The 15338-nt window shown below is 48.3% G+C and overlaps 1 protein-coding gene across 1 annotated transcript; it reads left to right on the top strand.

Annotated features, from left to right (window-relative positions):
• The first annotated feature begins 699 nt into the window (after positions 1–699).
• PEDS1 (plasmanylethanolamine desaturase 1) lies at positions 700–15152 on the top strand. Its single transcript, XM_014876111.2, has 6 exons — positions 700–882; positions 3883–4002; positions 10672–10763; positions 12242–12386; positions 13042–13254; positions 14023–15152. Exons 1-6 carry the CDS (start codon positions 756–758, stop codon positions 14142–14144), a joined length of 819 nt encoding a protein of 272 aa, XP_014731597.2. The 5' UTR covers positions 700–755; the 3' UTR covers positions 14145–15152.
• The last annotated feature ends 186 nt before the right edge of the window (positions 15153–15338 follow it).

Below are 15338 nucleotides of genomic sequence, written 5' to 3'. Positions count from 1 at the left end.
TGTTCTCCCGACAGCCCTTTGGTCCTGACAAACCGAGATCACCAACACACCTTGGAGGTGACTTGGGAACGGCTCCCGGGAACGTGCCTCAAACCAGAACCGGTTACATCTTCCTCTAAGTCACACACCGGCACCGGGCACGTGTGGCCGCCTGTCGCAAGCCCGGGAGTGTCCCGGTACCCCCGGTAAATAACGGCAGTGCGAGCAGCTTACTGCCATCATTTAAAGTGTCCAGCACCAGCAGGGAGGGCAGCGGGCCGGGTCGCCAAAAGCACCGGCAGTGGCTCCATTGTCGCCGTTGTGGCGAATCGCGAGCACACGCCGGCAGAGGGCGCGCGAGGCACCGGGCGGAGAGGGCGGTGCGAACGGGAACACCCGGGACCGCCCGGCCCCGCCTCGGCCCCGCTTCCGCTCCCACCCCGGCCCGGACCGGATCGCTCCCACCGCCTCACCCTGCCCTGCCCCGCCCGGGACTGCCCGGGACCTCCCGGGACCGCCCAGCCCCGCCCGGCTTAGCCCGGCCCGGCCCGGCCCGGCCGCCCCGCCCCGCGCTGCGCCGCGGGCCGTGCCGCCTCACCATTGGCTGCCGCTCGCCGGGCGGCGCTGCCCATTGGCCCGGCGGGCGCAGGGCGGCGGCGGCGATTGGCGGGAGGCGGCGGGGCGGGGCCCGGCTGGCCCGCCCCCCGCCGCAGCGCGGCCCGTTGCCGTCGCTGCCGGGCGGGTCCGCGGGCCCTGCGCGCCCATCCCGGCCGGACATGGCCGAGAGCGGCCCGGGGGCGGCCGCGCCGAGGGACGAGGCCGCGGAGGAGCCCGAGGGCGGCGGGCGGCGCTGGGGCGCTCAGCATGCCGGGGCCCGCGAGCTGGCCGAGCTCTACTCGCCAGGTGAGGCGGCGCGGACGGGCGGGGCCCTCGGGTCGGGTGCTCGCGGTGGCTGCCCCAGGAGCCGTTCCCCTCGGGCCCGGCTCTCCCCGGGCTCGGTTCTGCCGTGGCCGGCCGCGCTCGGGCCCGGCTCTCCCCGGGCCAGCTCCCGCGGGGCGGGCACGGGCTCGGAGCGGGGCTGCGGCACGGGCCGGGCTGCGGGCCGGAGCGTTCCCGGCCGCAGACTGCCCGGAATGGCCGTTCTGCTCCCCAAAGCCGACAGGCACAATGAGAACCTTCCCCTCTAGGCGCAGGTGGGCACACGGTAACTGCGGGAGCTTTGCCTTCAGAGCATCTGCTCAGTGAGCGACCCTGAGAGCTCCAGGCCTGGCACATCCCAGAGGGCAGAGGGATGCTTCAGTTCCTGCTTCGTGATTGCTGAAGCTTGGAACTCGTCAAACAAGCTTCAGTTTGTCATTTGAGTGCTCAGTAAATGACTGTTTGACTATGCTGTGGAAATAATTGCAAACTCTATGTAAAAAAAAAAAATAGTTTGTTTTTAGCTCACTGTGTGAGCAGTGCTGGGGATCCCTGCCATTCCTAGTCAATACATTCTCTGGTCAAGAATTAGGGGAGGGAAGATGTGTTTTCAGTATCTTGTGGTTTCCAGCAGATCAGCTGAGCCCAGCTTGCACATCCAAGGCAATTCCTGCACAAGTAGATGTTGTTACTCGCACAGAGCAGTGTGATGATAAGAAATCCAAGGCCTTTGTTGGTTGGTTGGCCTTTGTGTGACTGGGGCAAGTCTGCCCATTTCAGTTTATTTTGCTCACCTTGAGGTCCTTTGTGACACCTTTCAGCCGCTCTGGTCCATCCAGGACTGATTCCTGTGCCTCACACAAAAGCAGTCACTGACTTTACCACTGGTCTGGTCAGAAGGAAAAGATTTTCCTCCTCGAAGAGCTTGCTGCCCTTCTCACTGGCTGTAGCACATGTACCGTGATATGTCAGGGAGCTGAGGGTGTATTAGATATGCAGGTTTCTTCTGGCATTACATAAATAATTTACATAAGCAATGCCAGAATATGTATTATGGTGGAAGTGTATCAAGTTCAAATTCTGAATTCATAAGAACAGGAGATTACATTGAATGGTGCAGAGTGAACATGACTGGCATATTTCCCTGATTTCTTTAAGCACGTACCTTGTGGCTTTGGCACTCCATTCCTTCACACAGGACACACTCTGCAATTTGAGTGCCCTTTAGCACAGGTTATCAGCGCTGACTCAGTTCCTTGACTGATTTGCCTTCCCAGTGCAGAGGTGAGGCTGCGTTTTTGAAGCTGGATATCTGGACAGCCACCCTGGATCCCTGTGCTTAGAGTACAGGGGTGTTTGCACACACTGCACTCAAGGGACTTGCCAGCCTCCTTTCCAGCACTCAGCTAGTTGTTCTATGAGGATCTACCCACTTAGCTCCTCTAATCAGGGTGTGGTTTTCTTATGTAGGAAGTGAGTGTTAATTAACTCTTACTTTCATTACTCCAGGGATCTCTTTATGGAATCACCCACCTTGTGACCTGATGCAGCTGTCAAATATGGCTGTTCTTGTGTCTTAATTTAATTTTACTATTCTCTCCTCTGCTGCTGCAGAGTGTTAATTTATATACCCATGGCCTTTCTAGAACTTCTGAAATGACCTGTCAAAATCTTTGTTCACACTTTCCAGTAGCCAGTTGCCAATTTGTGGGCACGTTGGAGATATGACTGATCTTCCAATTATGTTCCTACTTTGCCTGCTCACTGCATGGTACAGTTGAGAAGGAGGACTTGATTTAGCATTTAGGAGGAGAAATTTGATCAGGCATTAGGTCAGCAGAGAGGAGGAGTAGGACAGAAGCTGAACACATGCCAAGCCTGAGTGTGCCTCTGCTCCTGGCATAGCACATGCACCTCTGGAGCCCTCCCTGAGCCTTCCTTGAGCTCGGCTTTGCCGGGGGAGTGGGGAAGATTCTGTGGGGTCACTGCTCTGGGGAGCCCTGGGCAAGAGGAGGTTGTGCTGGCTGACCCCTGAAACAGGCAGGGACTGGCCTGGCAGCTCCTGAGGGCATTAAGAGCTGCCTGCAGCCCCAGCCCTTCTGGTGACAGCTTAGATCTTGGCCTTGGGTATTAAAAGTCTGTTTCTGTGCCCTAATCCTGCAGGTCTCACCCTGAGTGTTCTCTGTGCTGTGCCTCGTGGGGATCCAGCAGTGGAGAACAGGGAGCAGCTTTCTGTGCTAACCTGAAACTCCACGTACTCTGATGTGCCTGTTCCCTTTTTATAGGCAGTAAATGATTTTTTAATAGAGGTATAAAGTAGTACAGCGAGGTGCCAGTTTTTACTCTTTTCTTGTTCTGTCCCTTGTCATCTCAGAGTGGCTGAGAGTTCCCAGACTTTGCCTGGGAGCAGGAAGGTACAGACAAGACAACAGTTCAAGGAAAAGCTTCAGGGGAATACTTGTGATGATAGACAAGCCATTCTAGGGCCGCCAAAATACAGAATGGTGAGAATGGTGCTTTTTCCTGTTAGTACAACAGCTTTATTTAAAATCTCAGAGCTTGTAAATATTACAGATCACAAGGTGATTTAAATATGTTTGAGGCCAGAAATTTCTTCCCAGATTCAGCCCTTCTAGCAACACTGAATATTGGATGAAATGCAAATTGAGAGAAGATGTGACGTGGAGGAACTTTATGCCAGCAATCTCAGGGAGAGGGAAACTAGGACAGTGTGAGATATCTGGTTTGGCCCTGTTAATTGGACAAGGGCAGAAGGAAGAGGTTAGTAGTGGCTTGGGGAAGAGGAATGTGATTTAACAAAGTGTGTGCACCTCCCGTGGATAAATAAGTTTCTGTTTCAGTTCCCTGTCAGACAAATGGAGCGAGTGATCCAGGCAGTAGAATGGTCGGTCTTTGTTATTTCAGGCTTCAAAAAGTCCTCTCAGATAAAAGTAAAACATGCTTTTTCACTTTTTCTTTCAACAGGAAAGAGGCTACAAGAATGGATCTCTGTCATCTTATGCTTCTCTCTGATCTGCTTCAATTTTTACAATCTCCTCTTCTACTTGAGACTGGAGCACACGCCCTCGGTTCTTGTTGGGATTTGTAAGTAGGAACTTGCCAAGGCAAGACTTTCGTGATGTTGGAAGCAAATGTGGGATCCTTTAGGCTTGACTCATTGGAAAGAGAGAGGGACATTTGTGTGTGAGCCCCTGAAACTGAGATCATCTGCAAAACGTGTCACTGCTTTGTCTTTACATTTCAGTGGCTCCTCATTATCTCAGAGTGTAAGTTTGGTGTTCTTGGATAGTGCAAGTGTAAGGACTATTGAGAAGGAAAAGAGCTGTCAAAATGGTTGGAGTTGGAAACAATACATTGATTGGCAAAATATTCACCAGAACTTTTCAGAAAGCAGAAGCTCAAGGGAAATGTTACAAAAGGTGCTTCAGGCATCAAACTGTCTTCATTTCTGGGGACTGCAGACTGAGCACAAGAATTTTGGAGAATTTCATGTTAGGATGTGATGTTTGGCCTTTATCCTGAATGATGACTTTTTTCAGGGGTATAAGAAAAGTTGATTCCACCTCTTCTGTGAGGAGAGTAAGAACCAGTGAAGGATTCTGATAGAATGTTCAGCTCCTGTGCTTTGGAAAAAATTTTAGAAGAGAATGGTACTTGTTCATAATCAGTGCTGTGCAATGCTAATGAATTGGAACAAAACCCACCCAAAACACTGCACCAGGTTCAAGCAGTGGTACATGACAGAAGCTCTGCATTTCTGCCCAAGCTGGGACATGGGGATTCCTGATGTCTGGGTGGAGGTTATTGGCTTTTTGGGCCTGGGGGGAGCACTGTCCTCCACTGTGAGTCACACCAGCTCTCTTGGCCTAATTCAGTCTTTCCTGCTCTCAGCTGATGAGGTGAAGGTGTTGGGAGGAATGGAGAGAGCATTGCACAGGAACTGCTCCTTAGGGGTGAGGGCAGATCCAGACAAGAGAATCAGCAATGATGGTTAACCTGTGGTGCAATCTGTTTGCTGCTGGCTTTCATCTCAAAGTTAATATTGATAAAAGCTGGAGTTCTCTGATATCCTGGTTACCAGTTTGACTGATAAAGTAGCCAATTGACTGATAGTATTATTTAAGTAGTAGTGAATGATTAAAGTAGCAGAATCTGGATTCTGTGTAAATAAAATGGTGTGGAAATAACTGATAGTGTGTACAAAAATGAGTGCCATAAAATAGTAAGTGCTTCAGGCTATCTTGTTTTGCTGTCTTCAATACATTTCTCCAGCTGAAGAGTTAATGATGTCTGCAATTTCCAGTGATTACTGGGTTTTATTGCACATTGTGAAAGTCATATCCACAGAAGTCCTGATTCCTAAATACGTGAGCAACTCCATGGTTCAGGATTTACTGTTGGAAATCCTGAATCACCCACAAGGTGAGGTGTGTCCCATTGTCAGCCTCCCTCAGGCTTGGTTTGGAATATTGACCTTTGAGCTGAAGTCACAAAAACAAACATTCTGCCAATAAAGATGGAGCTCTAGATCAAGTTCCTGCCAGGTCTTTGGGAATTTGAAAGGAATCACTGTTCCAGTGAGCTGGATCTGTTCTGCTGTCCTGCTCACTGCATGGGCACCCTCTGTGTGCTCTTAGGCAAATGCATATTTTCTTTTAGGAAATGAAGTAGTTTGAGCATTCTGCATCATTTCACTGAGCCTAAACCCCATGTCTGTAATTAAAGGCTGTGTCACAGCTTCTTTCTTTGTGCCTTTAAAGGCATCTGGAATTGTAACGCGAGTAACCCTGTAAATACCTTAAGCTGGAGATTCCTGGGACAGAGATCTGCTCCTCTGGTGGCTGGCAGTCAGGCAGTCTGTCCCTTGTCCCTCCCTGTGTGCTGTGGCCGTGCTGACTCACCCAGTGTCTGCAGGGAGAGCAGCGCTGAGGGCACAGCTCCTTGGTTCAGAGCAGCTCTTGGGCTGGGTCGTGTCCTGCTGACTAAAGATGAGCTTGCTGGACAGGAAGAGCCACGAGACTCTCATGTCTTCCAGGCTGATTTAGCACAGATGAGACAACTTCCTTCCCCTCCTCACCTTAAAAAAAAAAAAAAAAAAAAAAAAAAAAGGAGTAGGCAGAGGATGGATTTTTGGATTTCTGTTGTGTTTTGTGCTAGCTCCAGTCATGCCTGTTCTGGATATCCTCAGCTGCTGGGCAGCCATGGGACTGTTCCTCTTTCAGCATGCTCAGAGCTGTGCAGATCTGAGCTGGGTGTTTTATTTGCATGCACACAAGCACCCAGCTCGCTCAGGCAGCCCTGGCTGGGATGGGGCTCTGAGGGAGGTTGAACATCCCCGTTTTTCCCACTGCAGCAGGACAATATCCCAGCAGTGCCACAGAACCAGAGCAGCCTCTGTAATTGAAGGTTGGCAGTGCCAGGGACAAGGCTGGCAAAGGGATTATTGTGTGGTAAGCAGAAAAGCCTCACAAGATTTGTAATAGTTGGCTTGAAAGCCCTCATACCTCCAGGTGAGCTTGTGGTGTCCAGTATATTCAACATACATGAGCTGATTAATATTATTATTAATTATTATTATTAATAACATCTAGATAAAAATTTGGCAAGTTACAACATGCATCTTGGTTTTAATGTTCCTCTCCTTCCTCCTGTTTTTGTATAGGGTTTTAAACCCCTTTTTTCCAAGTTGGCTGACTTGTTTCAGATATTTGACTGTTATCTGCAGCCATGTTTGTTCATGACAGGGACTGTTCATTGCAGTCTTACAAAAAAAGAAGAGTTAACTTTGTGTTGTAACCTCTTTATATTCCTAAGAACTGTCCCACATAGGGCAGATATCTTTAGGAGCATCTTGTGACATGATGCAAGTTACAAGTAATTCCTGTTCTCCTGACAGATGGGCAACTGATTTTTTTTTTTAACCCATTTGAGGTACTTGTTTCATTATTGCAGAGGTTGTGGGTTAGCCAGAGAGAGCACACAGGAAGAAATTAGTTAGTGCAATTTCAAAATAGAAACTCTCATAGAAATCTCATCAAGGCCCAGAACCTCTTTGTTTGAAGCTCCAGCAGCTCTGCAGGGCTGGCCTTGGTCAGCTGCATTGCAGAGCCAGACACTGAGTGTGTGACACACGAAAGCTGTGGCACACATTGGAGAAAAAACACTCCAGAGATGTCAGTGCTGGGCACGTGGCTCAGGTGTGCACATCCTGCTGCCTCACAGCTCCAGAGATGGCACTTCATCTTGGATTTATTGTGTGCATTAAAATGTGTTTACACTTGAAATTTTGTTTTAAAAGGTTCTTGAAATTACACCAGAAACTTCAGCTAGCAAAGGAAAAATGATCCTTTACTTCAGTGCTGGTGCAAGTCAGTGGGTTCTTTGTCACCTGCTGTGTCACCCACCTGAAGCAGCCATCAGTTACTGTGGGTAACTTCGTGTTTCCATTCTCAGCTGCATCACCTCTAGAGATCCTTTGTGTTGCAGCAGCAGGGTCTGTGTTGTGTGTGCTGTGGATCCCTTGGGCAGAACCGGGCTGGGTTCTGTGGAGCCTGGCCGGGCACCAGGAGGAGGAAGAGGAGGGTACGGGTGTCACTCTTGGAGCAAAGGGACCTGGCATAATAATTGCTGGTTTGCACTCAGCAGGTGATGCTGGCACCGTTATCTGTTCTGTGAGGATTGGGGATGGACTCCTCGTGCTGGCAGCTGTTGTGGGGCAGGCTCTGCCCAGGCTCCTGGCACTGCAGGGAAGGTGGCACGGCCCCATCTGTGTCCCCATCTGTGTCCCCAGGGGCGAGTACAGGGGACAAAGGCAGCTCTGTCTGCGTGCCCACTTGTCAGGGGCTCTCTTAAAGTTACAGCAGGGTTTGGCTGGAGGGTTAAGTTTTTCAGGTGGTGATTCTGAGCCAAGCTGTGCTTTTGTGGATGAGGATTTGCTGCTGTTCAGTCTGGAGAGGGGACAGGAGCCCAATTCCTTGGGGACTCCTTTCACTGCTGTGGCTGTTCCCCCAGGCTGATGGGGTGTGCCGTGCTCAGAGGCATTGCAGGAGGCAGGACATGCATCCATGCATCCCAAGGTGTTCCTGGAGCAGGGAGTAACCCCAAGGAGAGCTGTGTGCTCCCTGAGTGATGTGCCAGGGCAGCTGATGTGAGAGCCCACGCTGTTCCTGTCCCTGGAGTGTGGCTACTGCAGACAGGACCTGTTGCAAACCCTGCTTGCAGTGTGATAGAACTGCTGTAGTGATACATTTGCTGTCCCAGCCCTTCTGTGGGTACTCTCAGGTCCAGTTCTGACTGAAAGTTTCTCAGCTTTATTAGCCAAGATGATGAACTCTTCTTTTTTTTTGCTTTCAAGCTGCTACAGGTTATTCTTATTGAAATGTCCAGAGATTATTATCTTAGTCTTGTAGTTTGCCATAATATCAAACTCCTGCCTTCTCTGTACTGAAAGTCACTAAATGGGGACTGCAGGTGACTAAGGCATTTTATTTTCATAATCATATAAGTGACAAAAAAAAGGTACTTTGGCGTAATGATATTTAGGCAACAAGATTTTGTTATGTGTGGAGTTAGCCACACCAACCTTTAGTGCTATTCAATCAGTTCACACAGTCACTGATTAAACATGATTGTACTTCTCAGTAATGTTACACAATAGCATCAAGTTATTTAATAACATCTTATCCTGGTTTCTTCCTCTCCAGAGACTCTTAACTGAATTTTTACAGTAAATATGAAACTTTGTATACTTTGATGTAAGACTTTCAGGTTACAATTTGATCATTCTATCTATGCAAAGCCAAGCTTACGCTCGGCTTATAAAATCCTGATGTAGTAAAACTTTTAATGGTAAATATGCACAGCAGCTTTGTCTCTCAGAGCTCTTGTGGGGCCTCCTCCTTCCGTGGGCCCCAGGAGCAGCCTGACCACGGGAAGTGGTTCAAGAGTCACCCACAAGAGCAGAGGTTCCAGGCTGTCTCTCAATTTGACTGAAGCAGTGAGGAGGTGGAGAGGTCACAAATCTTCCCCATTCCCTGGTTTCTGAGCAGGACACAAGTGGCACAGAGCTGCCCTGTGTCCGTGGTGTGTTTGGGGCAGTTTTGTCCAGCCCCATGTCCTGCTCTGGGGAGAGGCCCTGGTGTTCAGAGCCCTGCTGTGCCTGGGAGGTGCCCACACAGAGGATCACCAGTGTGGGGAAATGGGGCAGGCAGCATTTCCAGCAGATGTGTGTGGCTGTTCACTTGGATACTGGTTGGAGTCCATTTGTGCACCTTTGGGCTCCCTGTGTGCTGGGCTGCCTTCCTTCCTCATTCTGCAGTCTACTTACAAATCAAAACCCCCAGTGCTCTGAGCAGTCCTGCAGCTCGTGTCCTTCCTCCCTCCCTCCCTGTGTGCTCTGAGCACGGCCTCCTCCTCGGGGATAACCCCTGGGTGGGCTGATCCTCACCCCTCTCAGTGAGCTGGAGATGTGTGTGGAGCAGGACTTCCCTAGTGCTGCACTGCGCTGGTTTCTGGTGAGTGTTGAATCCTCTTTTGGCAGTTCTGTACCTGAGCTGGGGTTATCAGGCTGTGGTTATCACCTCACCCATGCTCAGGGCTGTAGATCTCCTGCTGCTCTCCCAGCCTCGATGACAGCATCAAGATCTTTTCCCACCTTTGAGCTGAGCTCCTGTGCCTTGGTCTGGCCATGCTCAGTGAAGCCAGTGCTGGGTGTGAGGCTGCTGAGCCTGGTCCATCAGTGGGATGTGCCCTCTGAGCCCGGGGACAGGACACACACCCACCAGGTGTCACCGTGCTGGTTATGTGGAATCCCAGCACAGCTCTTGCTCTTTTATTGCAGCTCATCCTCCACAAGCACAGAGTGAGCACACCCTGCTGCAGTGCAGCTGCAAGAAGATAGCTGGTACTTAGGTTTTTCCCCGATTGCTTTAGTAGAAAGCACTGCTCCAGGCACCCTCCATTGTTCCCTTTACCAGCACACGAGGAACATCTATTGAGCTGTCAGTGTTTTGCCTCCCTTTGTGTTGCTGCTCCTGCAGTCATTTCACGGGGGTGATGCAGCAGCTGGAGGCAAGGCAGGCTAATGGGGGCATTACTCAGTGACAATGGCATTTGAGTAGTTGCAAAGAGAAGTGTTGTTTGGATATCTTCCCCTGCACCCAGGCTGCTTGCCCTTTCAGCTGCTAGGAGCAGATCTAAACACTATTGTGTCCCACCCTTGCTGTAGTCTGCCTGTGTGGTCTGAAACAACAACAAATGTACAGAATTTACTGCTTATAAAATAACCTGTCTTCAGTGTAATAAGGGGGTAGATAAAGAATGAAGTGTCTCCTGCTGCATTTAAGAGTTTGGGCCAACTGGATAATGGATTCAACAGTGGAGGCTGATTTATAATATGAAAAGAGCTTTTTTATCTCTTCTCCCTTTTTGAAAATGAAAGGTGAGGGGAAGGACTGCAGAGGTGAGAGGTCAGCCAAGCAAGAGATACCCACTAGGGGAGGTATTTCTGTTCTGTAGGAGATGGGCTAAACACAAATTCAGATTTAATGAAGATTGTTACTGTCCAAATGGTGTCTAACCTCTTTTTCCTAATTGCCTGACTGTGTGATTATTCAGACTGGGTAGATCTCATGTGGTTGTAAATATCTAAGTTAGAGGCAGATAAACAAGTAATCTTGTAAAGCAAGGGTAAAATGTGACTGAGTCAGTAAAAATGCTGTTCTTGCCTGACTCTGTGTCTCTCTCTCATCCAAGTTGCAGGAGTGATTACAGCTGACTTCCTCTCAGGATTGTTCCACTGGGGAGCAGATACCTGGGGATCTGTGGAGCTGCCCATCGTTGGGAAGGTTTGACACTGTTATTCTAAAGCTTGGAAAAGTCCTGAAGTTTCCTTCCTGCAGCACTGCCAGCGCTCCCAGCTGAGCTGGGTTCTGTCCCCAGCCAGCCCAGGGAGCAGCCTGGGCACTGCTGGGGCAGGGCTGTGTTTGCACCTGGCCTGGGGCACACGTGCAGGGTGGCACTGCTCCATTTCTGCACCTGCCTGGAGGTTGGCAGTGCTGCCATCCCAGTGTTTGCAGACCTTTTAGGCTCTATGGGAGCAGCCTGTGACACCACAAGTGTTGGGACCTGGCTGGGCACTGTGGATGCTCAGGAGGTCAGGAACACAGATTTGGAGAGTTGTCCCTGCAGCTGAACTCCTAAAAATTTGTGAAACATGAAGCTGCAACAGGAAGAATCTTCCCAGCTCCCTCTTCTATGGACTCCTGTTGTAACACAGTAATATTAGAATGGTGGTGACTGAAGATTTAATTTGAGATGTATTATACACCTGCAGCTACAAATGCCAGTTGCTTAATGGAAGGTGCACTGGCTTCTGTAGTAAGCAGCAATCTGTTTTCTTAATTAAATTTCTCAATAGCTACCATTAATTACTCCTCACAGTGCAATATTAGGAGGATCATTATTTAAAAAAAAAAAAAAAGTGGGCTATTCCTTGTTATGATCCAGAGTTACATGAACTACAACAGCAGAATTAAAACTGTTGAGTTTGGCTTGTTTTTGTTCACCTTCAATAGACTTGGTAGTCTTGAACTCCTGTATCTCTGGGCCACAGTTTAAATAATTCTTAAAAACCCTACTGCTAGAGACTCTGCACTAAATAACCATGAGCTGGGGCTGCCCAGGACACCTCTGCACAGGCTGGACATGCTGGAAGTGTTAAAGGCAAATCAGTAACTGGTTTGTCTGTCCCACACAGTAAAACAATGGCTCTGTGTGTTCAGATGTGATTTCTGCTCCTAGAGGTGACTTCTGTATAGTCTGTTTGTCTTCCACTGCTTTGTCCAGTCACTTAATTAGTATTTAATCTGTTGGTGCTGACATATGTAGCCCATAAATATGGTAGGCTGAATCCTAATTTTTTCAGTGGGTTTTTTCCCTTGGTTAATTCTGCTTAGCAAGTGAATTTCATAGGCTTATTTTGCCTGTGAAATTAGGGTGCTGATGCTTTAAGATTGCATGCTGAAGGTCCTAAGTGAAAATCGAGAAGAAGAAAAATGAAAAGCAAAGAAAACCTGAGTTTGGGTGTGGGAACTGAATTTGAATTTGATTTGCAAATGTAAATCAAATTATCTGAAGTGTCGTTGTGACAAAAGTTTGAATCCTGCCTACATGCTTTGTACTGTGGAATTTTCTTCAACGTCATTTCAGATTTGAGTGTACAAGAGGGTTTTTTGGGTTTGTTTGGTTTATTTTTTTTGGAATATTTTTCTTTCCCAAGACCATTATTAAGTGTGGTATTGTGTTTATCCAATTGTTTTCCCAGGCTTTCATCAGACCCTTTAGGGAACACCATATTGACCCCACAGCAATCACCAGACACGATTTCATAGAGACCAATGGAGACAACTGCTTCATGACACTGGTCCCCTTGGCAAACATGGCATACAAATTTGTTTCTTTTTCCCCAGGTAAGCTGGTACTTCTGGCTACTGTGGATTTAGTGTTCTTGTTGCTACTGAATGAACATTTGTCTGTGTGAAGTTTGGAGAAATCCGTGGATGTGATATGACATGACTGGAAGCATGGTGCTCCTGGCAGGAGGGAGGGAAACTTTTTCCTTTGAGGTGTGGTGGCAGAAGGTGGCACAGTGAGGTTCTCTAGCTCAGCAGAGGATCTGGGGCTGGAGAGTTGTGCAAGGAAGATTAGAAGTTATGCAAATACTCTTTTTATAAGAGGGAGCAAGCTGTGAACATCTGGGGAAACTCATTGTTCCAAAGTGTGTCACACAAAACAATGCTTCATCTGTGTGCACACGTACTTTGTGTGCAAACCAGAAGTCAACAACTTCAGATCAGATTAATTTTTTTATGGTAAACTCAGTTTGACTTCCTGTTTCTGGTGTTTTGGCAAACTCTGGCACTTCCCAGCCTGTCTTGTGACATTTGGGAATTGCTTATGGCTCGCTGGTTCTTGTGACACTTCTGGCAAAGCAGCTTTGGTGAGGCCTTTGTCAGTCCCTGCAGCAGCAGGTAGCTGAGGCTGGGCAGGACGCTGTCCTGGTGGAAATGTGCCTTTGCACAGCTGGCTCACAGCTGGCTCACAGCTGCCCGTGGTGTTTTGCAGAGGCCCTGTGTGAGAGCTGTCCCTGGGAGTGTTACGTCTTTGCCCTCATCATCTTCATCACCATGACGAACCAGATCCACAAGTGGTCCCACACGTACTTTGGCCTTCCTCGCTGGGTCGTGTTCCTGCAGGACTGGCACATCATCCTGCCCAGGAAGCACCACAGGATCCACCACGTGTCCCCCCACGAGACCTACTTCTGCATCACCACAGGTACTGTCCCCCTGCACGGCCACCCTGCCAGGAGGTGACACTCCTGCAGTGAGCTGTGCTCTCACAGCCTCTGGGCACGACTGCACCTGGGGTTTTGCATATTGAGAGTGGGGGAAGGTTCGTGGTGAGCTGCAGGGAGCTCAGAGGCTGAGGGAGCAGTCAGTGGTGCTCAGATCCTGGGGTCTTGGCGAGCTCAGGCCACTAATGGGGTTTGTTCACTAAAGCTGCTGTTCCTTCAAAAGAGCAGAATGTCTGCAGCTGGTCTGGAATGCTCATTTCTAAAGCCAGGCTTCTGGGTTTTCAGCATCCACTCATTCTGACTCAGAGGATTGGACAGGTTTGCAGAAAGCTTTAGCTTCCTTTTATACCTGTACAGGTGGGAATGCTCAGTCACCAGTGTTGCACGATCCTAAATAAGTTATCAAGTTAATTAGATGGCTGGAAACAAACCACTCTGGTTCTTCATTCTGTCATTGGCTTCAACAAATGGTTCATGTGGGTTTTGAAACCTCTGCCAGGAAAAAAATCTAATTCTCATTAGCAGAATGTCATGTAGAAACATGGTACAATTAAGAAGCCTGACTTGACAGATGGTGGCAACAATCTTGCCACCCAGAGAGCTATTTTTAAGTCCTGCTATGTCCTGAGAGTTTAAGCCTGACCATTATTAGCAGTATTGGGCTATTGCTTTTTTTTTCTCATTAAAAAAACGTTGAACTTTGGATGCTATGACAAACTAATCCTCTTTTTTCCTTTGCAATCCCTTAGGTTGGCTGAATTATCCGTTAGAGAAGATAAGATTTTGGAGATGTTTGGAGAACATCATCCAAGGACTTACTGGGGAGAAGCCGAGAGCAGATGACATGAAATGGGCTCAGAAAATCAAATAACTTTTGCCAGCCTTCTGCAATCCTTAACTTGTTGCCAATGTTGTTTTTAAAAGAAAAAAAAAAATTAAATAAAGCCATCAGCCAAATTCAAGACCTGCAAAGAAATAACAGACTCTAAAGCACAAACTAAAAAGTGCTAACACAGACTGCAACGAAAAGAACTAATTCTTAAAACAATACTTGAAATGAAGATGATTACTCTCACTGAGCACCTTTTTGTGTAGCCATGTCTGCTTACACCCTAGAACTCGCTTCGTCGCTGTATCGTGAGGTCCCGGGCACGCAGAGGCAGCACAGGCACTCCGGGGGCACGTGGGGCATAGCAAACAATGTGTTGTATCAACATTATTGAACACTTCCTAAACAGCTTGTTGCCTAAGAGCCTGCAGGGAGAGCGGTGACAAGTTTGTCACTTGGTGTCGGAGTGCAAGGGCACTGCGTGAGAGCAGTGGAAGCTCTGAAATCATGACTGTTCAGTGCCCTCGGTGATCGATCAATGTTCAGCCTGATTGTGTCATGTGGAACTGACTCGGAGAATCCTGCTCCTCCAGGGGCCACCAATCCTCAAGTGTCTTCAGTTTCCCTTAAAACAAAATTGTTCTACTCTCCACGTGGAATTGAGCAAACAGTTTCTGCATAAGCCTTCAACTTCAGGAGCCTCTGAGGAGGGGGAGGGCACCCTGTAACACATGTGTCTGTTCATGTGGAGTGCTCACTGCTGAGTCTTCTACTAAGTGTTTCCTACCCTGAGAATAAATGTTTGAAATAGTTCTAGCATTGGGCACACTGCAAATAGCTGTATTCAAGAGCTCAAGGTATCAAATTCGTAATGTTAGAAGGGAAATGTCAATGACTGGTGTTTTGTTCTTTTTATTTTTTTTTAAGGTGCTTGCTTGTTTCTGTAAATAATATAAAGCCTTAATCTCTTCTGGTGTAATGGAATAATATTTTAATGTGATGTTTGAATGTATATAATATATTTATAACAAAGCAGTTGGATAATACTAATCATGTTCAAGTCTTGTTGCTGTTTTTCATTGCTGCACTGGCAGCACTTAGTGCAGGAGCTGGATCAGTGCATGCACAACACCTCGTGCAGTCCCACACCTGAGCCACCTGGCAGCCTGTCACAGCTTCTTTGGGTTGGAGTGATCATCTGCCAGTGTTCTAGGAGCCTGGCACTGTTATACCTTT

This window comes from Sturnus vulgaris, chromosome 17, assembly GCF_052056855.1.
Source record: "Sturnus vulgaris isolate bStuVul1 chromosome 17, bStuVul1.hap1, whole genome shotgun sequence".
Classification (NCBI taxonomy): Eukaryota; Metazoa; Chordata; class Aves; order Passeriformes; family Sturnidae; genus Sturnus; species Sturnus vulgaris.
Note: the sequence above shows the minus strand (reverse complement) of the source record. Positions and strands in the feature narration are given on the sequence as shown.

Coding starts and splice junctions, on each gene's coding strand:
- PEDS1 (XM_014876111.2), top strand. CDS start 756: ATGGCCGAGAGCGGCCCGGGGGCGGCCGCGCCGAGGGACGAGGCCGCG. Junction 883..3,882: donor GGCCGAGCTCTACTCGCCAG/GTGAGGCGGCGC, acceptor TTCTTTCAACAG/GAAAGAGGCTACAAGAATGG. Junction 10,764..12,241: donor AGCTGCCCATCGTTGGGAAG/GTTTGACACTGT, acceptor TTGTTTTCCCAG/GCTTTCATCAGACCCTTTAG.